Source organism: Ambystoma mexicanum, chromosome 10 (genome assembly GCF_040938575.1).
Source record: "Ambystoma mexicanum isolate Mex_15411 chromosome 10, UKY_AmexF1_1, whole genome shotgun sequence".
In the NCBI taxonomy this organism is placed as follows: domain Eukaryota; kingdom Metazoa; phylum Chordata; class Amphibia; order Caudata; family Ambystomatidae; genus Ambystoma; species Ambystoma mexicanum.
In genome coordinates, this window is record NC_090932.1 from 842,881,574 (window position 1) to 842,905,162 (window position 23,589).

General features: G+C 42.1%; 2 protein-coding genes across 2 annotated transcripts in view; both read right to left on the minus strand.

Moving 5' to 3' along the window:
* ZBBX (zinc finger B-box domain containing) overlaps positions 1-23,589 on the minus strand; it is a 1,294,113-nt gene that overhangs the window by 189,518 nt on the left and 1,081,006 nt on the right. The window contains exon 18 of the mRNA XM_069618490.1: positions 1,362-1,526. Coding sequence (XP_069474591.1) covers positions 1,362-1,526 — 165 coding nt within the window. The remainder of the gene's footprint in view (positions 1-1,361; positions 1,527-23,589) is intronic.
* Positions 9,026-15,178, minus strand: LOC138491782 (uncharacterized). The gene is made up of 5 exons (XM_069618489.1): positions 14,985-15,178; positions 14,781-14,891; positions 9,921-14,300; positions 9,717-9,827; positions 9,026-9,236 (listed from the first exon to the last, which is right to left on the minus strand). Exon 3 carries the CDS (start codon positions 12,743-12,745, stop codon positions 10,658-10,660), a length of 2,088 nt encoding a protein of 695 aa, XP_069474590.1. The 5' UTR covers positions 12,746-14,300; positions 14,781-14,891; positions 14,985-15,178; the 3' UTR covers positions 9,026-9,236; positions 9,717-9,827; positions 9,921-10,657.

Consider the following 23,589-nt stretch of genomic DNA (forward strand, 5'->3'; position numbering starts at 1 on the left):
ATTTTTGGAGTGAGGTTTTGGATAGAGTTGATTTGGTCTGGAACATATCTTTTCCAAGGACGCCGTTAACAGTCCGTCTGAAATCACCAGTAGGCACTCGTCATTTAAGTTTTGCGACTCTGTGTTGGGCTAATAAATTGTTTCTTGTGGCGACTCGTCAAATTTTACGCCTCTGGAAAATGAGAAAGAAACCAAGTATTTATGAGTGGTTATCGCAGGTGCAGTTGCTCTCGAGGTTTGAAAGGATTAAGTATTATGCTTTACATAGAGAAGAATTTTATAAGGAGCAATGGAATGCTTTTAATGAGCTCTATGTGAGTTAAGTGCTAATAGGCTATCGTTAGTTTTTTTTTCTTAATTGATTTTGGAGTGATTAATTTGCTATTGTGTTTGTTTTGTCATGTTTGTCTTGTACTGCATGGTAGTGTGTTTGTGTTTTTTCTTATTTTCCTCTGATTTCTGACTATGTATCATTTCAAATTGGGATTGTTGCATGTAGTGGGGATAAATGATTGATTTCACTTGTTTATTCTGTTCTATTTATATCGACTTGTATAATGCTTTTCCATTCCAGTTGTAGTTTTATTATTATCATAATTGTTGTTTTGGAATGAAATATTTCTTTTGATAAGTCTTTGAATAAAGTTGTCAAAAAGAAATAATTATAAAGGCTATACTTTCCACATTTTAAGAAGGTTGCAGATGACACGAAATACTAAATAACTACAGTTCGGTAAACTGATGTGACTATCTACACATAACTCCAATTAGCAGTTAAATACGAAGATCAATGGATAAATTCTGGCTGCCCTTCACTAAATCTAAAACTGAGATCGTTCTAAAGAGCTTATCCCTCTGCTCCTTAATCCATCAGAAAACTCACTTGTGTTGCATTTTACAGTGGTCGACAAGGTTACCAAGTTTTTTTTTAGAGGAGACCATCATACAACAGCAAGTGCATATCATATTTTTACAAAATTAAGTTTGGGTGATTTTATGACTGTTGGGTTTTACACTCATATGTTGTGCCTCCACAACATATTATAGCATAGTACAAATTAGAGCTATATAATTCCATAAACTGGTAAGCAATTCTTAATACGAGATACTGTTGTTGGCATATCGGTTCTAAAAGAAAACCTAACATATTAGCACATGAAGTTAATACTTGTAAATGTATCTACTATGAAAGGCTGTGAAAGAAAAAAACAGGTGACTTGATGTTTGGATTCGAATCTGTGAAGCTGTGCTACACACACATTCTCAAGCTAATATCACAAAGAGCTAACTTAGTTCTCTTGCCTAGTCAAATTGAAAAGAATATGGAAAATCATACTCGGGAGTCAAGAACACACTTTTACCTCTTGCTGATTGTGGTGCTGGCGTTATTGGATCATTCCTTGGACTGCATGTGCTACGCCCAGAATTGCTTGTAGGTCTTGCCCATGCAATTTCCACTACACTTTGTACGAGTGCATCATCTGCATATTTGCTTAAGCTACTCTCTGGTCTCCACTGCCCATCTCCTGAAACACAAAGTACAGTTTGAAAGGAGTAATGCTATATTTGATGTCATAGTTCTGATAAAAACCATCAAGGAGGTAACAGTGCAAAGTAAATTGGTGCAATGCTGGTCATATGTTTCTCCTCATTACCGGCCATATACACACCCCTAACAAGGGAATGCTAGCTCATATCCGAGGTGCAAAACGTTATATTTTCTTATTATTTTACTGAAGACAGGCTCTCTGCATATTGCGCAACCCCAACCTACAGTGGGGAAAAACTGCCATAGTAAATAGAAAAGAGATATAGTCCCTTTTCTATTTCTATTACAGCCGAGGTTGGGATGGAGCGTCGGGATTGGAGCAGAAAGCTCTGGTCCAGAAGATAAGTGGGGAAGGAGGGCGGCGCGGCAGGGGACTAAGATACCGTAGGGCTTTGTTGCAATGGAGAAAGAACAGGGAGTGGTTTATCTTTTCCCTCCCCACAATCAAAATGGCGACACCCGGGGAAGGGCCTCGGTTGGCAGGGAAAACAGAGGCGTACACAAGTGTTTAAAGGTTAAAGACTTCACAAAGAATTGATAGTCTGATATTTTAAAGAGACCTCCAGACCTTCAATATCAAAAAAGAATAGTTAGAGTTATTTGATGTGCCATGTAACAGCACAATACAGACAAATCTGGAGAAGCCATTCAGAGGGGGGAACCCTGCAGATACTAAGAGTGATAGGAGGCAGGTTGAAAGATAGCAAAGCATACTAGGAAGGGGTTGCTGGTCATCAATGTACACAGAGGTTGCAAAAAGCAATGAGCATGAAGGGGGAGAAACAGAAGGAGAGCTGCAATGCGAGGCCCCTGAGCAGGAAACAGGGCAGGTGGGGTGGTGTTGGAGGAAACCATAGGGCAATGTAGCAGTCTAGAGAATCAGAAGAATAGCAGAATATCTGGGTGGGCAAGTGGGACCACCCGAAACTTCTAAAGAGACCAGCAGAGGGAGAGACTTCAGCGAATCCTGAGGTGAGGTCCAAAGCACACAAAAAGGCAATTGATACCACGAAAGTAAGCATTTACAGTGATAGCTTTTTGAATTTGTAGGCAGGGTACATAGAGTCACTGAAAAAGTGAACAATGAGCAAAGGATGAATTTAAATAAAAACACTTGTGTCAATCATTTATATGGTACATATTTCTGGAATTAATTTGCATTTGCACATCAATTTTCCTTGTACAAGTTTTATGGAATTGGTCACTGTGAAATTAACTGGATCATGATGAAAAGTAGTACACGCTGGAACTTGTAGGATGAATTCCCAAGGCTATTGAGAAAGTGAAAATAAAAATAAAGAGAAAGCTTCTTAATATAGGCATTTGACTGCCAAGTTCCTAGAGGCATTGTAAAGCAGAGAGCCAAATGAAATAGTGCATGCTTGAAAGTGAAGGCCACGTTCCTAGAACCATTGAGACAAGTATTACAAAGGGAACCACTGCATTCTGAAACTTTGAGATCAAGTGCCTAATGCCATTGAGAATAACTTTACATGATGGAAGTTCAAGTTAAGTCTTACCAAGGTTACTAAATACAAATCCTGAGAAAGAAATCTATGGTTAAAGCAGAGAAAATTGTAATGACTTCTATATTACCTGACAAAGCTTATAAATAAATACTTGTTTTAACACTATTCTGAGAAATACAGCACATACCTAAAACACAATGTGTTGAAGTTGATTAGTTTACTTATTGATAATCAAGACTGCCCACAATGAGAACGCTGGACATCCTTGATTCTATTAAAGACAAGCCAGTGAGCATTTTGCTTTCCTTTCTTTATCACTTCATACTCAGCAATTTCAAATCTTAAAACATTTTAACACTTTAAACTGATCAAACATTTTTTGTTAGTTTTGTTTCTTGAAACCAAAAAAGGGTTCTTAGTTTATCTCCATCTTAAAATGTTTCTTTAAGGACTACAAAACCCCACAAATCTCTGCTTTCCTGTAGTCCTGCCTAGACCTCAGTGTCCAATCAGGCTCTGTTCCCTAGTATATGTAGTCCTCTCTTCTACCATTCCTCCTCTTTCTTTGGCAGCTAATGTCCATGTAACTTTCAACACCAACTGTTAACTCTCAATGACCTGAACTAGAAACTCATTCCTGTATTCCCAACAATCCAACGGAACTCTAGAACTGCACTCCTGCGCCTCTGGGTGTACTGCTCTCAGGTTTGTTTCTGGTCTTTCCCTGCAACCAATAGAGAAATGATCATAAGGGCGGGTTCTCCTTAAAATATGTAACATATACCTTCATAAAGCATATTCATATTTCATATACGTATTCAATATTCGTACCCAGAGAGGGCGCAATCAGAATGAAAGAGACATTCTGATTGGCCCTCGCCGAGTCATTACCAGGCCGGGAATCCCTCTGTCGGGATTCCACAGCCTTTGTCCGCGGCGGGGGGCATGGCAGCCCCTCAGCCAATGAGGATGCTCGAAGCTGGGCCATCCCCGCTCCGAGCCTCCCCACGGCTGAGAGGCTGCCTTCGCCCCCCGCTGGGGACTCAGGTAAAGCTTTGACTTTTTTTCCCCTCCCTCACTCCTCCCACCTCCTTTCCCTCCCCACCCCACTTACCTTCTATCCTTTGTCCCCGGTGGGGGACGATGGCAGCCTCCTGATGTGTGGAGACTCGGAGCGGGGCCATCCAAGGTACGTTTTTTTTTTTTTTCTTCTTTTTTCTTTCTTCCCTTCCTCTGCCTCCCGCCCTCCCAACCGCACTTACCTTCTTTTTTTTTCAGGAGCGGACACGCTGGAAATATTTCTGTTTCCAGCACATCCACTCCCGAAGGCCGCCAGGGAAAGGAAAAACAGACTCCGTTTTCCCTTTCCATGGCGGGCATTTTGTTTGACGTATTTTTTTTTTCTTTCTCCCAAAACGCTGCAGCGTTTCGGGACAAAAAAAAAAGCTTTTAGTGCCCCGGTCACGCAGTTTTTGCGGGCTGGGGTACTAATAGCTATATGCCCCTCGCGGCGGGGGCATTACCGACTGGTAATGCCCCCGGGCCTTCGTTAATAACTATGGGTCCCAAGGAATTACGTATCCCTGGGTGGGATATAATGCTCGCCTCCTTGTCTTTAATAGAATCAAGACTGTCCAGAGCTCTCAGCATGGGCAATCTTCATTCTATCTCGAGACAGGAGGTAAGCATTATGCTTGTTCAAAGATGTCAATCACTGTATTCCCTATCTGGGCGATAGGTTTGAAATAAAAGGTTTTGAATGTGGATTCATTCGACCCATCAGATGCTTTCATAATATCCTGCAATGGTACGCCTGCTGAGAAAGCCCTAGAAGCCATCGCGCCCCTTACAGAATGAGCCCCAAACTGTGCGCCTAACATGCGCTGTCACCACAACTGGAAGAGAGGCTGGCTGAGCACTCACCGTTTGGCGTGTTTGTCTGCCTGTAGGCGCCTCTCCCCCTGCGGTTCCTGGGGAAATGGGCTTTGGTCAGGAAAAAATTGTCTTGTTGGCGATTCTCCCAGTATTGGACTCTATGTCCTTGAGGTCTTCTGAATTAGCCCAAACAACCGGACGCCCAACCTCTTTGCTGTCTGGTCCCTGCAAAAACTTGCCCCGGGAAAATTAGTCAGATGGAGGTTTACGCTTTTTCAAGTGCTGAATACGTCCCAACAAACTGGGACATTTCTTTTGCAAATGTGTCCCCAAATAACAGGCCCTTTGCCTCTCTGCCTGCATCGTAAGAGGCCAAATCACTCAATTTACCATCGATCTTGAGTAACACCCCCCCCATCTCTTCTCAACTGAGAGGGCGCAGTTAGCATTGCCCAATAGGCACACCGCCCTCTGGGCCCAACTTACCAGGGCCATGACGTCCACTGGTTCGCCAGTGTCTGATGCTTTTTCTGCCAGGTCCATTATTTTAGCGAGCGGCCCTGCCAGGTCCAGCACTCTGTCCTGGCACCGTCGCCACGCTCTACCCCTTTTCTTATGTCCTTTGTCGCCTTCGTGACGAATGTCACCATTTTTGGGTCCAACTCTGGGGTATCCGTGACCTTTCCTGGCAGTAGCGTTCTGGGGCATTCCGTTCTCATTTTGGCTCTGACTTCCCTGTCTAGCGGCTTTCGCAGGTGCTGTGCCATATATTGGGTCACTCTGGGTGACGGCACCCACTCTGAGGATCTCGGATGTGCCATGGCCTCAGGGTCAAACATATCCAGAAGCCCTTCCTCATCCTCGTCACGAGGCTCCTTTGTCACCTTGGGTTGAGGCATAACAATGTCCTCCTCGCCCCCATCATCTGGTGAGTACCCTGCATCATCCTCCTCCCCTTCATTGTACACCCCTGGGGCAGCGGGTTGAGAGTCTGGCACTGCCGCCCTCATCATAAAGGCTTTCTTCACTTTACTGGGTCGGCTGACTCTTGGGGTGTTGAGCCCACCCCTTCTGTGGTGCTCTGGGGCGCAAAGAGGCAGTCCTCTTCCGAGCCTTTTTACAGTCCTGGTCAACCCCTGGTTCGGGGTGTCTTGCTGATGTTCCCTCCCTCAGGATCAGTGCCCTCTTCCTCCTGGGTACTTCACTCTCCTCCTTTTACTTGTAAATCATGGCCTCCAGGTGGTCTAGCCTTTGGGCTAGGGGCATCATGCACTCAGTAACTGCTTGTGACAGGGAATTTCCCAGGCCTCTCTTGAAACTGAAGGCGAAATCTTCCTCCTCTGCGACAGGCTGCTCTCCCCATTCGTCAGCACTCCATTCTGGGGAAGTGCTCTGAGAGGCTTTATGACTTTTATAGTGTGCCATTGTATGTAATGAGCTGATGTGAGCTGTTGGAGGGAACCCAGTTTCTGAGTCACACGTAGCGTTACTTCCCTGTTTCTTTTCTTTTTTTCTTTTTAATAAATTGTCTTTGCCGCTTCGTAATCATCAGAGAAGTCAGCCGAGTGAAAGCGTGGACGGAATCTCTATGATGAGATCTGTTGTGCAGGTAAGCTGGGAGGGAAAACCCCTTTGGCTGCCGGCGTCCACGGCGTCTTAGAGACCACTGTGCACTGTGTTTTTCACTGAATCTATGAGGGAGGAGGTGGGGCAGGCTGCCTAACACGGGTGCATTCGCCCGCGGCTCTGGCCCCAGCCTCTGAGCTATTACTTTGAGGGGAACCCTAGATTGAGGAGATAAAACGGTAATGTGCGCCCGCGCTCAAGCGCGTATCAATCCGTCTGTCACACACTTGTGTACGTAATGCAGAAAGTCCCTGAAAGCATTCAGGTGTTATTTGTGCTGAAACCAATTACGCTTGCGAAGAACGTTATGTCAGGCTTTTTTCCAATTCTTCATTTGTGTGTCCACAGAAGCTGCTGAACCCGCACAGTCCCCTATGAATGCTGACCTCTCTACTGATAGTTAACAGTGTAGCTGTTAGCATTCCTGAGGGAAAGGGGGAAAATGGGACAAAATAACAAACTTCAGGTTTAGTTCCACTTCTGTTAAACTCTCAACCTATGGAAAAGAAATCAATAAATAACTATTTAGTCATTGACCATTCTTGTGCAACAAATGATATATCCCAAAAAAGAAATTAACACAACACCATACCTGATTTTCCTCTTTTGATTTCTTAGAGGATTACTATTCTTACTGAATGAGAGTTGATGAGAAACAGTCACTGTGTCAACCTCAGAGACTCTGTAGCAGGAGAACTGAAAGCTGTTCAACCAAACACTCTGGGTATTCTTTTAAAATAATAGTTTTGATGAGGGCAGAATTCCAAGAGTTATTGCAGCTTCAAACTCCTCTATCTCATTCTATCCAGCTCAAAGAAAGGTTTCATGCTGGTCTTTGTCTTTTAAATAAAAGTGCCTTTGTATTCAAATTGAGTATAATTAAGCTAGCGCATGCAAGAGCCAAATGTTGTTATTCTTTTTTCCTTAAAACGTGAATGTATATAAACCCAGCGTGCCCAGCGTTAGACTTAAACTCAATTTAATCATACACAATCGAATAGTGTCTTGTGCTTTGTTTTCCTTTAAGTGCGCAAGAGTAAAAACATACCGTTCCCAACTTAAGAGTTAAACTCTAACTGAGCAAGCGCAATCAAATGGTGTCTTGTACTCTGTTTTCCTTTAAGTGCGCATGTGTTTTCAAACAGCATTTCGTTTTCCAAAGGAAGTCTTTATAAAGCACACATGCGGTTCCTATGAAGAACGCGCACAAGGTCAGTAGTTAATATAGAAAAAATGAAAACGAAGCAGTGCAAAAAGAAAGTGTTCTTTAATTATGCCTAACACATTGTCATTTACGCAGACAATGTAAAATGTCTTCCTCACCACGACCGACGCTTCGCGAGAGCATAGAAAATATTCTGTGCTTAGAAATAATACGCTCTCTCGACGCATCCTTGAATCATCCAACGAAGACTTGAACTCACTCGTGCTGAACGAGGAACGGCACGCACACGAGACGTTAACAAATTTAGTAAATAAGAAGATTCTGTTCCATTTAACTTTTGCAGATAAACTCTTCTAAATAACAGGAACAAACCAAAGTCTAGTTTTTTTCTTTAGACACTTTAAAAGGAAACAGGAAACTGGGAAACATATATATATATATAACAGAGCATAGACCTCCTTTAGAGTAAACAAGAAGGATGTCATAAAAAGTCACTTAGCTTGCTTCTTTCTTTGAATGACGATAATACAAATTCTCAATTCTCCAAAACTTTCTCCTGTTCCAGATGGCTTAACTCCAGCATAGGGGCCCAGCTAAAGTCTCCAAAAAACACCTGAACACCAAACATAGGACCTCCCTGCTGGGCTGCTGACAATGAAAGGCAGTTTAGAATGTTCTAACAATGCCTTTTCTGCACTTCTGACCGATCAGGAATGTTGCTTGAATCACCATCTTGGCTTGGGAACTTCTCCACACTCTGTACTTCTAGGTTAAGGCCCAAACCATTTAGCATCTTAAACACACACGTATATTTCTCCACAATCAACCACAGCTCCTGAAACCTGACAGTACCCCCCCTTTTAACGCCCTGTCCCAGGGCTAGCCTTAGAAGGATACTTCCTATGAAATTTTGCAACTAATTCTGGGGCATGCACATTTGATTCATCCTCCCAGGTACGCTGTTCTGGTCCGAAACCCTCCCAATCAATTAGATATTGAATTCTTCCTCTAAGTCTTCTAGAATTTAGAATCCTTGTCACCACATACTCTTCAGATTAATCCTCTAACAACACTGGTGAAGGGGACGTTAATAAAAATGCTGACAGTGGTGCACACCTGGTAACAATTGATATAGAAATTCAAATCATCATTATATGTACAGAAGAGCTGGTTTAAGAATTTAAAGGTGCGGGGGAGGAAAAAAGGCCTTGGCACAAAGCCTAAATCAGAAAAGAGAAAATAGAAGAGGACCCAAAAAGTGGGGCCCTCCCGTCCCCTGCACACTGTTTACTGATGCCACATAGGGCCTTCAAATATATGGATATAGATATATAACAGCAGTTTGTTAGTTGAGCATATAACAATTTATTTGGCAAAGAGGAAAACAAAATTTGCCAAAAGGCACATTCTGTTGTACAAAGTAATTCGTGACGTTTAACATATTAAAACAAATTGCGAAGAAGCAATAAATGATGGAGAGGTGATGCTGTCCAATTGTGGAGTGGCCGACGCGTTTCGAGGGTAACCTCTTCTTCATAAGGGCCCAATTGAACTGTTGACAACATTTCAAGGAGACAAAAAGTAAAATCTTTTATTTTATTTCCATAACAGTCAAGGACTGACTGACAAGCTGTACATAACTCGGGATGCTAGCGAGATGGTGAAGAGCAGAATACTGGAGATCTAGTATGGTGAAAAGAGTGAACTAACAGATCAAAGAGAAACACTCTATACTAATAGCTAAACACATAACAAAGGAGATGTATTGTGTGAGATCCACCTACATGGTGGGATCTAGAAAATGGCGTGATGAAGAGTCAGACAGATCGAGATAAGCCAAAAGCGGTAGTGGGTTCTAAATAGCAAGGACCACCCTTGAATAGTGAAAAAGCTGAGTCAATATGGGGAGCGTGTTTAAGAAAAAACCATACCCCTCCTGTGGACGGAGAAAGAATAACTCCGAAAGAGCGCTACTGAATAAAATAAATAATACTTAAAATAAACCGGAATTGGTTTTAAAGAATGCACTCACTCGAGTTGCGGGACGAGTAGCCAAGGCAACAGGGGCATCCGTGTGGTCAACAAGTATTCGAAACAATTATACGATGCAGGGCATCTGCAAAGAGACACGTACTGCTGGCACCTAAGTGGGGACATATACGTTTCTGTTATACTGGAGAGAAATAAACCTGGGGTCTCCCAACCGGGCAAAGGGACCCAAGTAGCGGTAGCTTACCTGTACAGTGCGGGGAACACTGTTAGTGGAAACTGAAACCGGCAGGCAGTGGCTCCGCGCGGTCGTAACCTAGGGAACGAGCTGTGCTGGGGACACGCCGTCAGACGTAGAAAGGAAACTAAATAATAAACATAGAAAAGGGCATAGAAGCCGGTGAGTGAGGAATATGGAGGCCATCATGCAATGGCGCATAGTGCAAGCGTACTCATAGGGACTGACCAGAGATCAGGATAAATAAGAAAAGTAGAGTTAATATGTTCCATAATGAAACATAAGAATTCTGGTGTTCACCATCGCAACGCATTTTATAATTTTGGTTCTAATGGAACAGAAATTTGTGAATAGTACAATAATCGTTACAGTCATGATAGATAACACAAATGGTACATGCAGTTTACTCTTAATAGTCCAAAACAAATCATGTAGAGTCATGAGGCTACTCATTATATAGTGAGACAAGTATAATTCACTGACAAGGGGATAAAAGATTGCGATGTAGCCTATTACTCATACAAGGTTCGAACGAATGGAGAGATGGTTCAATTGGTCATTCGTGAACAGGTGCAAACATTTAAGTGAATATAGGCAAGTCAAACATAGGAAAATACAGTTCCCTTGAAGAAAACATCAAAGTCACAACACTTGTAATGACAAAGAAAAAAAATTTTTTTTAAAGTCCGGGATACTGACACTTGTGTATAGTAGTTGGCGATGTAACATGTGAGTTTCACAATTCACTATAGAAAGCAACTCAAAGAGAATTCATCATTCAGACCCTTAGGTTGCAAAGTGTCAAGTGTGTGGATCCAGTACTTCTCTCGCTGTGACAACAGGGATTGGTAATTGCCACCTCTGTGTGGACGTTTGACAATTTCTATGACTTGAAATTTAATTTGTGCAATCGTATGTTGGAATTCGATGAAGTGCCTTGCCACTGGGGATCTGAGATTCTTACATCTGATGGTGGATTTGTGTTCTGACCATCTTTCTTTGACGGGTCTTGTGGTTTGTCCTATGTATAATTTACCACAGGGACATTTCAATGAGTAGATGACACCTGCGGAGAGGCAGGTGGAAAAGTCTCTGATTTTGAATTTCTTCCCAGTTTGTGGGTGAGATATCGTTTCACCTTTTATAACATTGTTACAGTTCGTACAGTTCAAGCAGGGAAAGGTACCCTTCTTTATGGTACTCAGTACAAGTTGTTTGTCTTTAGGAGGTCTTTCCGCTCTCACTAGTTTATCTTTGAGATTATGTCCACGTTTAAAGGCCATCATTGGTGCTTTGGGAAATAATTTCAGGAGAGAGGGATCATTGTGTAGTATGGTCCAATTTTTACGCAGAGTTTTGCTGATTTGGAAACTCTGTCGTGAGTACTTTGAAATGTAGAGTAGCGGTGTGGACTTATCCTTGACTTTAGGGATGCGTAGTTGTTCCTTCGTGAAGGTCTCTGATCTGTTGCGGGCTTCTCCTGTGATAGTATCTGGATACCCCCTAGATCCAAATCGTTCAACTAGAAATGAACATTCTGAGTCAAGGCCTGCTGGGTCTGAGATAATTCTCTTCAATCTTAACATTTGACTGAATGGTAGGCTTTTGAGCATGGGTTTAGGATGGAAACTGCTGAAATGTAAAAGATTATTCACGTCTGTTGGTTTATGGTACACCGTGGTGTCGATGTGACCCTCTTTGATCTGTAAGCTCACATCCAAAAAATGTAATGAAGGGTCCCCTACTTCCATTGTGAATTTGATTGTGTTGTTCACTGAATTCAGATGTTCCAAAAAAAGATCCAATTCATCTCGTGTACCACACCAGATACCGAAGATATCATCTATATAACGTTTCCAGGTCAAGATTTTAAATGACCAAAATGGGTGATCCAACACGTTTTCTTTTTCAAATTTATACATGTAGGTGTTAGCATAAACCGGAGCCATGGCCGACCCCATTGAAGTACCTGATGATTGTACATAGTATTGGCCCTGAAATCTAAAGTAACTGTTGTGAAGAATTATTTCCAGTAATTCCACAATAAATTCTTTGTTCCCTCTTATATGTTCATGATTCAACAGGAGCCAGAGTACAGCATCAACCCCTTCGATGTGGGGAATAGAGGTGTAAAGGCTGCATACATCCATACTAAAGAGAATGCAGCTAGTGTCCAGGGCTATGATTTCTTGTAGACAGTTGAGGAAGTCTGTAGTGTCCTTCAGGTAGGTTGGTATTTCCTGGATTAGAGGTTGAAGTAAACGATCCACATAGATGGCCAATGGGTCAAATATGCTATCAGTTCCCGCAACTATTGGTCTGAGTGGCGGATTAATGTTGTCTTTATGAACCTTTGGTAAGCCATAGAACACAGGCGTGATTGGATATTTGTTTATAAGGAACTGACTTGTTTTTGAATCAATCCAGTTGTTTTCCAAAGCATTGTCAATAGCTTTCTGGATGATGGCTTTGATTCTAAGTAGTGGATCATTATCAAGTTTTGTGTAAGTAACGGTGTCGTTAAGTAGTTCCAGACATCTCCGTGTGTAGTAGGATGAATCCATGATCACGATTGCCCCACCCTTATCCGCAGGTTTGATAGTTAAATCTTCATCTTTAGCCAGCTGTTCAACATGTTCAAGTTGGCTATTCTTAATATTAACTGGTTTAGTGCTATGGTAATTAATTCTTTTGAGGTCATTAATGACACTCTTCTCGAAGAGATCCAAGATCGAATTTTGAATCTGAGGGTCGAAAGTACTCTTGGGGCGCATCTGTAGGATGTCATCCTCTAGGGCCTGTGATTCTGTATCCAAATCGGATTCGAAAAACATCTTCAATCTTAATTTCCTCAACAATCTGTGAAGACAGATTTTTTCTTCAAATAGTGATGTGTTGCAAGTAGGAACAAAGGAAAGACCACGGTTTAAGATATCAAGTTGGCCACTCGTCAGGTTTTTGCTTGATAGGTTGATGACTAGATTTTCACTTATTTGTATCTTCCTTTTTGTGTTTTTCTTGCCTCGTCGTGTTTTTCTTTTTCTTTTTGTCTGTCTCTCAGGCCTAAAAAAACACCTGTGGTACTAGCAACTGTCCCAGATTGAGATGGTGTAAGGTGGGGAATTGTGGTCCCAGGTGTTGGTACTTGCTGTGGAATTTGTTCTTGTGACTGGTCTTTCGGTATTGGTTCTCCCACACTGCTACTACTACTATCACTCCCTGAGTTGGAGTTGTTAAGATTATTAGCTCGACTTCTGCTGGCGTTTCTGTGATGGTAAAACTCCTGCCAGGTATACACGATATCGTTCAAATAATCGAACGTATCGCGTTTAAACTTACGAAGTTTCCTTTGTTCTATGTCTGCTTTGTAATTGCTCAATTTGGAATTGATATCTTCCAAAAGTTGTGTCAGATCCTCTTTTGACTTGAATTCTGAAAGCTGTATTGTCAGTGCTTCTATGTCTTTGTCGATGGATGTCAATGACTTGGAAAGTTCCTCAATCGTAAGTAAGATCAAGTCAAGTGAACACTTGTTCAGAATTTGATCCCATTTAGCAACAAATGCTTTGCTCTCGCTGCAGAGTGTAGGTCTCAAATATACCCTCAATCCTCTAGGGATTCTCTGTGATTTGTAATATTCCACTAGGGTACTGGCATGTAATTTCTGCGATATCTCGCGTCTAATGAGTTTTTCTAATTGAAAGATTATTTTGTCTGGGCTGACTTTACTCTGTAAAGATTGGTCTGTATCCTTGATGAGAGCTAATATGCGTTTAGCTTCTTCCGCATCAAATGCAAGTGTAGTTGCGTGTTTATCTGTGATCTCGTTGATGCGAGAAAATGACATATTTATAATGAACAAGGTTTATATCAGGGTGCTACCCACTTGGTACGTGCCACACTGGAAGACCAGTACATATGGAGAAAACAAAAATGCTGACAGTGGTGCACACCTGGTAACAATTGATATAGAAATTCAAATCATCATTATATGTACAGAAGAGCTGGTTTAAGAATTTAAAGGTGCGGGGGAGGAAAAAAGGCCTTGGCACAAAGCCTAAATCAGAAAAGAGAAAATAGAAGAGGACCCAAAAAGTGGGGCCCTCCCGTCCCCTGCACACTGTTTACTGATGCCACATAGGGCCTTCAAATATATGGATATAGATATATAACAGCAGTTTGTTAGTTGAGCATATAACAATTTATTTGGCAAAGAGGAAAACAAAATTTGCCAAAAGGCACATTCTGTTGTACAAAGTAATTCGTGACGTTTAACATATTAAAACAAATTGCGAAGAAGCAATAAATGATGGAGAGGTGATGCTGTCCAATTGTGGAGTGGCCGACGCGTTTCGAGGGTAACCTCTTCTTCATAAGGGCCCAATTGAACTGTTGACAACATTTCAAGGAGACAAAAAGTAAAATCTTTTATTTTATTTCCATAACAGTCAAGGACTGACTGACAAGCTGTACATAACTCGGGATGCTAGCGAGATGGTGAAGAGCAGAATACTGGAGATCTAGTATGGTGAAAAGAGTGAACTAACAGATCAAAGAGAAACACTCTATACTAATAGCTAAACACATAACAAAGGAGATGTATTGTGTGAGATCCACCTACATGGTGGGATCTAGAAAATGGCGTGATGAAGAGTCAGACAGATCGAGATAAGCCAAAAGCGGTAGTGGGTTCTAAATAGCAAGGACCACCCTTGAATAGTGAAAAAGCTGAGTCAATATGGGGAGCGTGTTTAAGAAAAAACCATACCCCTCCTGTGGACGGAGAAAGAATAACTCCGAAAGAGCGCTACTGAATAAAATAAATAATACTTAAAATAAACCGGAATTGGTTTTAAAGAATGCACTCACTCGAGTTGCGGGACGAGTAGCCAAGGCAACAGGGGCATCCGTGTGGTCAACAAGTATTCGAAACAATTATACGATGCAGGGCATCTGCAAAGAGACACGTACTGCTGGCACCTAAGTGGGGACATATACATTTCTGTTATACTGGAGAGAAATAAACCTGGGGTCTCCCAACCGGGCAAAGGGACCCAAGTAGCGGTAGCTTACCTGTACAGTGCGGGGAACACTGTTAGTGGAAACTGAAACCGGCAGGCAGTGGCTCCGCGCGGTCGTAACCTAGGGAACGAGCTGTGCTGGGGACACGCCGTCAGACGTAGAAAGGAAACTAAATAATAAACATAGAAAAGGGCATAGAAGCCGGTGAGTGAGGAATATGGAGGCCATCATGCAATGGCGCATAGTGCAAGGGGACGTTAATACCCTGGTTCCATGAATCACAGGTTTCAAAAGACTGATGTGAAAAGTAGGATGTACTTTCAGGGAATTAGGAAGCCTTAACCGTACCGCTACAGGATTAATCACCCTTTCTACCTCAAAAGGACCCACAAAGCGAGGACTGAATTTATTTTTACCTTTAATTCTTAAATGCCTAATAGAAAGCCAAACCAAATCCCCCTACTTTGTACTCGGGACCTAATCTTTTTTGATCTGCAAACTTTTTGTATTTTAACTTACTATCTGAAAGTACCTTCTTTGCCCTTTCCAGATTGTTTCTTATAGTTAGTAAGTGAGCCTCAACTCCAGGATTCTCTGACTCCTCTGAGATTTAAAAACTTAGAAACCGTGGCTGGAAACCCCTTCCAAGAAAAAACGGGGACATTGTAGTTGAATCTTTTGCACAATTATTAGAAGCAAATTCCGCCAGCCAAATAAAATGTACCCATTCATCACCTGCCTGAAGGTAACATCTCAAGTATTTCTCCAGTTCCTGATTCACCCCTTCTACCTGCCCATTCGTTTCGGGATGATAACCTGATGTTAATTTTACTTCTACTCCCAATCTCTTACAGAATACTTTCCAAAATTTTGAAACAAATTGAGAACCTCTATCAGAGATAATCTGATTGGGAAGCCCATGCAATCTAACAATTTCCCGAAGAAAGATTTGAGCCAAACTGTCTGCGGTAACCTCTCCCTCCATGGGAATAAAATGAGCCTCTTTAGACAAAAGATCCACAGCCACTAAAATAGATGTAAATCCCCTATCCAGAGGAAGATCTGTAATGAAGTCCAGGGAGATTGTGTGCCAGGGACGAGGTGGAATAGGCAACGGCGCCAGTAACCCAAATGCTTTTCCTGTTTGACACTTCATCTGAGCACAAACAACACAAGTCTTCACAAAATTCAGGATATCCTTACGCATCTTTTCCCACCAGAAACTTCTCCTCACCAATTCAAGTGTTTTTCGGAAACCCGGATGTCCACATAATTTAGATTCATGACAGTCTCTTATAACTCTATCTCTCAACTTCACATTAGGCAGATAGAGCTTATCTTCAAAATATGGTAACCCCTTTTTGATTGCTCGAACTGGGACGTCCTGATCCACTCCTCCATCTGCACCATTGTCATAGATTTCCGAACTCCTCCTTCCACATCTTCGGTCTTCTGTATTCCCGCAGAAACAAAGCGACATGGAGCAATTATTGGTAACATTTCTTTGGTAGCTTCCAACTCACTCCCAGGAAATTGACGTGACAAAGCATCTGCCTTTTTATTCTGCTTGCCTGGCTTAAATGTCACTACAAAATCATAGTCAGCAAAAAACAGTGACCATCTCAGTTGCCTTGGTGTGAGAGTTTTAGCCGATTTAAAAAAAAACAAATTTCTATGATCTGTCAAAACTGTTACTGTATGCCTTGCTCCCTTCAAAAAATGTCTCCATTCCTCAAAGCAAACTTAATTGCTAAAAGTTCACGATCTGAAATCGTATAGTTCTGTTCAGCCAAGGATGAAGTTGTCCTGTATCCTTGTGCCTTTGAGAAAGAACAGTTCCCATGGCTAAATTTGATGCATCAGCTTCAACATAAAAAGGCTGAGAAGGATCTGGATGTATTAAAATGGGACTTGAACTAAACTTTTTTTTTTTTTTAAATGCCTCCTCTGCTTCTACTGACCAGTCAAACTTAACTCCTTTTTTCAAAAGTCTAGTAATAGGAGTTACAAGTTGGGAGAATCCATCAACAAATCTTCTGTAGAAATTAGCAAAACCTAAAAAGCTTTGAATTTCTTTTACCTTCGTCGGATTTGGCCAGTCTCGAACTGCTTGCACTTTATTAGGATTCATCTCCAACCCCTTTGGTGAAACGATGTAGCCCAAAAATTCCACTGAGTTGGTATGAAACTGAGATTTTTCCAATTTAGCAAACAAGTGATTGTCTCTAAGTCTTTTTAAAACCTGACTGACATGAGTCTTGTGGGACTCCATATCCTGAGAATAAATTAAAATAGCATTGATGTACACTACTACACATATGTCCAAAAAGTCTCTCAAAACTTCATCCATAAAAAATTGAAAGGCCGCTGGAGCATTGCATAGACCGAAATGCATTACCTGATATTCGTAAAGACCAAAACGAGTTTTGAAAGCCGTTTGCCACGCGTCACCCTCCCAGACTCGTACCAGATGATAGGCACCCCGTAAGTCAAGCTTGGAAAAAATTGTTGCTCCCTGGACTTGATTCAAGATCTCTGAAATAAGAGGGAGAGGATAACGGTTCTTGATAGTAACCCTATTGACAGACCGATAGTCTATACAGATTCTAAGGGACACATCAGGTTTTGGTACAAAAAATAATGGAGAAGCTGCTGGAGACACTGAATGACGAATGAATCCTTTAGCCAGATTCTCAGTAAGGTACTCCTTAAGGTAATCATTTTCTTTCTCTGTTAAAGCATACATGACTACTGGGTAAAACAGCCCCTGGCTCCAAATCGATTTTACAGTCAAAACTTCTATGTGGAGGTAATCCTCCAGCTATTTTTTCATCAAACACTTACCTGAATTCATAATAACACTGCGGAAGATGTCCTAAAATTGCCCCAACATTATGACCAGTAGTTCCAGCCTCAACCAAAAAAGACGACACCATACACAGAGTTTGATCATCCTTGATGACTATCCAAAAAACAATTTTCCACACAAAAACTAGACTTTAAATCCACCACACAAGCACTCCAGTCAATCTTGGGGTTATGTAGGGTAAGCCATGGCATTCCTAAAATTATTTTCAAAAGCGGTGAATCAATTAGATCAAAAGAAATTTCCTCTCCATGTCCACCAGCAATTTCCATAATTAAAACACAAGTTTCATGTGTTATTAGACCAGATGAAAGAGAAGTTCCATCCACAGCACAAACTTGTTCCACCTCTTCCTTTCTCACCAGAGGGATTCCTAAAGCCTTAGCTACCCCCCAATCCATAAAGTTTCCCGTGGCCCCAGAATCAATCACTACTGGACCAAACCCTTCTTTTCTGCTTTAAGAAACAAGGATACATTTACGGTTATGTGTGGAACCGCTGACTGTACGGTGTTAGCAACCTGTTGTCCTCTTCCACCAGCTGATGTAAACCTTTTAGGTGTAAATGGAAAATTTCCTAAAAAATGTCCACCTCGACACAATATAAACACAAATTATTTTCGCGCCTTTTCCTCCTTAGAAAGAGGACCTCTTATTTTAGTCTGTTACACATTCCCCTTCTGTTTATCTTCCTTATTACCAACCTCCATCTTCAACCGATCTCCTCTAGAAGAAGCTGACCTAGTCTCTCGACGCCGTTCTACTCTCCTTTCACTTATACGAAAATCCAATTGAACCACTAAATCAATCAGTCCATCACAAGTAGAAGGGCGCTGAACTATATTGGATAAAGCATCTTTTAATTCGTCCTTAAGACCTTGATAAATAATTGATGATCTTTTTTCTTCTGGCCATTTGGTTTCTAAAACTAAAGACCTGAACTGTGTAATATAAGTTACCAAATCCCTGTTACCTTGGCGTAAATCTAACAGTTCACCATCCGCCTCTAGAGAGACTTGTCTTTTATCAAACATCTTTCTAAACTCCTCCATAAACTGAGGAAAATTACTCAATGATACACTCTTCTGTCTAACCAGTAATCCCACCCAGATAGAAGCCTCTCCAGATAAGTAAGACATCATAAAAGTTACCTTCGAAGTATCTGAAGGAAATAATTTGGGCCGATTTAGGTAGTGTAGCTCACATTGAGTTAGAAATACCTGAAACTTATTGGGATCTCCATAATAGCGTTCAGGAGCAGCCAAAGGCACTGGCATTATTACAGCCCTGAAACCTCCTTCTGCGCCCACACCCCCACTTGCACTACCACCCTCCTCTCTCGCTCCCTCTCTAACCAGTTCTGGGGGAAAATCAGTTTCCTCACTCAGTCGTTGAGTTTGGGCCATCTTATCACATAACTCATCCACCCGTCTTCCCAAATTCTTATTTTCATGATAGGCCACCTTCAACTCCTCCTGTAATTCCCTAACCAGAGCACTTAATGCTTCCATAGATGACTCGGGGTTCATGTCAGCTTGGTTGAACTATTTTTTCTGGCCTTTCATTCTGTCAGGCTTTTTTCCAATTCTTCTTTTGTGTGTCCACAGAAGCTGCTGAACCCCCACAGTCCCCTATGAATGCTGACCTCTCTAGTGATAATTAACAGTGTAGCTGTTAGAATTCGCGAGGGAAAGGGGGAAAATGGGACAAAATAACAAACTTCAGGTTTGGTTCCACTTCTGTTAAACTCTCAACCTATGGAAAAGAAATCAATAAATAACTATTTAGTCACTGACCTTTGTTGTGCAACAAATGTTATATCCCAAAGAAGAAATTAACACAACACCATACCCGATTTTCCTCTTTAAGTGCGCATGTGTAAAAACATAGCGTTTCCAACTTAAGAGTTAAACTCTAATTGAGCATGAGCAATCAAATGGTGTCTTGTACTCTGTTTTCCTTTAAGTGTGCATGTGTTTTCAAATAGCATTTTGTTTTCCAAAGGAAGTCTTTATAAAGCACACATGCGGTTCCTATGAAGGACGCGCGCAAGGTTAGTAGTTAGTATAGAAAAAACGAAAACGAAGCAGTACAAAATGAAAGTGTTCTTTAATTATGCCTAACACGTTGTCATTTGCGCAGACAACGTAAGATGTCTTCCTCACCACGATCGACGCTTCGCAAGAGCATAGAAAATATTCTGTGCTTAGAGTTAATACGCTCTTTCTCGACGCATGTGTGAATCATCCAAAAAAGACTGTCATGATGCCTACCCCCGGGGATCCAGATCAAGTCCAGCAACCCCGGAAGCAGGCATCAAGTTATTCCAAGCAAGCCCAACAACCCCTGCTAGGGGCTATTTGCGTGCAGCAGTCCTGGCGTCTATGGCGCCAGGCTCATATGGAGAGTCAGTCCTGACGCCAAATGCTCATAGATTAAAACTTACCTGATGCAGACCATGCTGCAAACTTACCTGATGCAGACCATGCTGCAAGAGCTCCAAGCCAAAAGAGGCTTGGAAGGGACTACTTTACCTAGGGACTATTTTTTACTCGGGTGGGTTCGAGGAGGAATACTTACCTGGGACTACTTTGGAGGCTATTTAAACCACGCCCGAAGAGCAGCACACGCTTCGCGTTATTCTGCATCCAGCAGCATAACGCTCACCGTGCCTGCAAGTCTGCATCCAGTCTTCTGCCACACCCGCCTCGAGTCTGGAGCTCCTAGAAAGAGGGAGAAAGAAGGAGAAAAGGTTAGAACAAGAGCAATACCTTTGATCCTTACCTGAATTCCCGATCCACCGCGCCTTCGAGCTGGAAGAAAGAAGTTATTTTATGCGCGTCGCCTCGCCTGATGCAGCGCCGCACTGAACTCACCGGCCTTCGCAGCATCTTCACTATCCACCGCATCCTTCTGTATGTTCCCGCCGCACTACGGCACCCAAGGGGAACACAAGAACAGCAAGGTGAGCCAAGGGAATAAACAGAGGCAATATTAGTTACCCCCCATAGACTTACCTGATTTTACCGCCGGGGCTACTATTCCTCTTCACGGGTCGGCGCAGCCTCCACCGCATCTTCGCCGCACCCCGGCCCCTAAGTGGAACAAAAGGACAGCAAGGTGAAACAAGGGACAAACACGGGGAATCCTTCTCACCACAATAGACTTACCTAATTTTACCGCCGGAGGCATTATTCCCCGAGACTTCATAATTTCTCTCAGCACCTGAATAAGGGAGAAAGCCACAGGTTACATACTGACATAATTTTATCGAACTGTGTTGGATAATACAAATCCTTACCTGAATGTTACCGGTTGCCACGAGGAACTCTTCGCTAGGGTCAAGCTGCAACCTGCAAGGAATCGGACAAGAGTGAAAGTTAGCCATTTGAACTCTTACGAACTATATACTTACGGCGTCTCACCGGAAATCTCAAGAGTCAAGATTGTTCTGGAACTCACCAATTCCTTCGAACCAGTGAAGCAACTGGTTATCTGCCAGCCCCTGCGCTCAATGCAGGATGGAGAGCTCATCTTTCCAAACCATCAGGTGAGACTATAAGAGGGGACATTAAAGGTGATCAGTGGGGAGAACAGCGGGGGTTCGGGTTAACACTCAACTCCATGGGTGGTTAATTCCCTTTCTCCATTTGCAGAAGAATACTCCTACGGGCAAAGCAAACGAAGCTAGGTGGGCCAGTCCAGTGTGTCATCTCGGCACTACGCATCACATTGGTGGAGACTGCAGCTGTCCAGTTCAGATCTACGCCCCTGTGGGAGCCAGGTGAGCGTAACAAGACTTGAACTCACTCGTCCTGAACAAGGAACGGCACGCACACGAGACGTTAACAGATTTAGTAAATAAGAAGATTCTGTTCCATTTAACTTTTGCAGATAAACTCTTCTAAATAACAGGAACAAACCAAAGTCTAGTTTTTTCTTTAGACACTTTAAAAGGAAACAGGAAACTGGGAAATACATATATATATATATATATATATATATATATAACAGAGCATAGACCTCCTTTAGAGTAAACAAGAAAGATGTCATAAAAAGTCACTTAGCTTGCTTCTTTCTTTGAATGAAGATCATAACACGAATTCTCAATTCTCCAAAACTTTCTCCTGTTCCAGATGGCTTAACTCCAGCATAGGGGCCTAGCTAAAGTCTCCAAAAAAAACCTGAACACCAAACATAGGACCTCCCTGCTGGGCTGCTGACAATGAAAGGCAGTTTAGAATGTTCTAACAATGCCTTTTCTGCACTTCTGACCAATCAGGAATGTTGCTTGTATCACCATCTTGGCTTGGGAACTTCTCCACACTCTGTAATTCTAGGTTAAGGCCCAAACGATTTAGCATCTTAAACACACACATATATTTCTCCACAATCAACCACACCTCCTGAAACCTGACACGTTATCTGTTAATGGTTCTGGAAACACTCGTGTGTCTCTTGTCACCAAGCAATTACCCTCTCATGTTAACAATCTGCAAAGCAATCGTAAGCTTAACCAGTTATGAAAAAGGTACTTATCTCTCATGCAGCAAACAAAGAAAGAGGAGTAATGGTAGAAGAGAGGACTACATATATTAGGGAACAGAGCCTGATTGGACACTGGGGACTAGGCAGGACTACAAGAAAGCAGAGACGTATGGGGTTTGGTAGTCCTTAAAGAAACATTTTAAGATGAGATAAACTAACAACCCTTTTTTGGTTTCAAGAAACAAAACAAACAAAAAATGTTTGATCAGTTTAAAGTGTTAAAATGTTTAGGATTTGAAATTGCTGAGTATGCAGTAATAAAGATAGAAACGCATAATGCTTGCCTCCTGTCTCGACATAGAATCATGAAAGGTGTGACCTCAGCATTGAGATACGGTAAGAATCTACATTTTAGAATGTGTCAAACTTAGAACAGTTACAAATCTACTTGAAGATCCCCATGCTGTTAGAAGGACAATTCTGTCAATGGGACGTATCAAACCTTGGGTGTTCCTTACATGTTTCTACAATATTTCTCGCTTCTTTAATCTGTGTTCCCCAATGACTTCACATGCATTAACATGCTTAGCAATGTTTTCATCCGGATGCCTTTAGCCAGCAATTCACCAATGCTTGCAAACACTTAAATAGCTTTCTCTCCTGTAACTTGGTTACATGGCTTAACATGCTTATTTATTTTCACTCTGGGTTCCTCTCATCAGAATTTCACCAACACTTTACGGCACTTTAGGAACTTTCTCTCCTAGTTTGTATGTTTAAACATTCACCTTCACGGTAATGTGCATCACCCACAGAGCACTGCACCACACAGTACCAGAATATCTACAAAAACAAACTCAGACCCTACAGGCCCACCAGAAACCTGAGATCAGGCACAACTCTCCTTCCCATCATCCCAGTCGCGAAATCGGCCAGAATACGGGGACCTTCTTTCTCCGTCCAGGCTCCCATCATCTGGAACTCGATTCCATTTAGAATCTGCTGCATAGAAGATCACCTTGCTTTCCGGAAGGCTCTCAAGACCTGGCTCTTCTTTTCTGCATCCTGACTGACCAAGTCTACCTATTAGGAGATTTTAATCTTCATTTCTCTTCTACTCGCTTACACTTCTCGACATTTTGGATTCCTATTTTCTTTCCCCTCATTCCACTCCTCCCTCATATGTCTCTGGGTCCCATAATGATCTTATCTATGTTTCATCTTCTCTGTCTGTTTCTGATGCATCATCTCTCCTTGTTTATCATTCTGATCACTATATTCTTTTCACTTCCATCTTTCCCAT

What these genes read in the sequence shown, in the direction of transcription:
- LOC138491782 (XM_069618489.1), bottom strand. Translation starts at nt 12,745, where the DNA reads ATGTTTTTCGAATCCGATTTGGATACAGAATCACAGGCCCTAGAGGAT.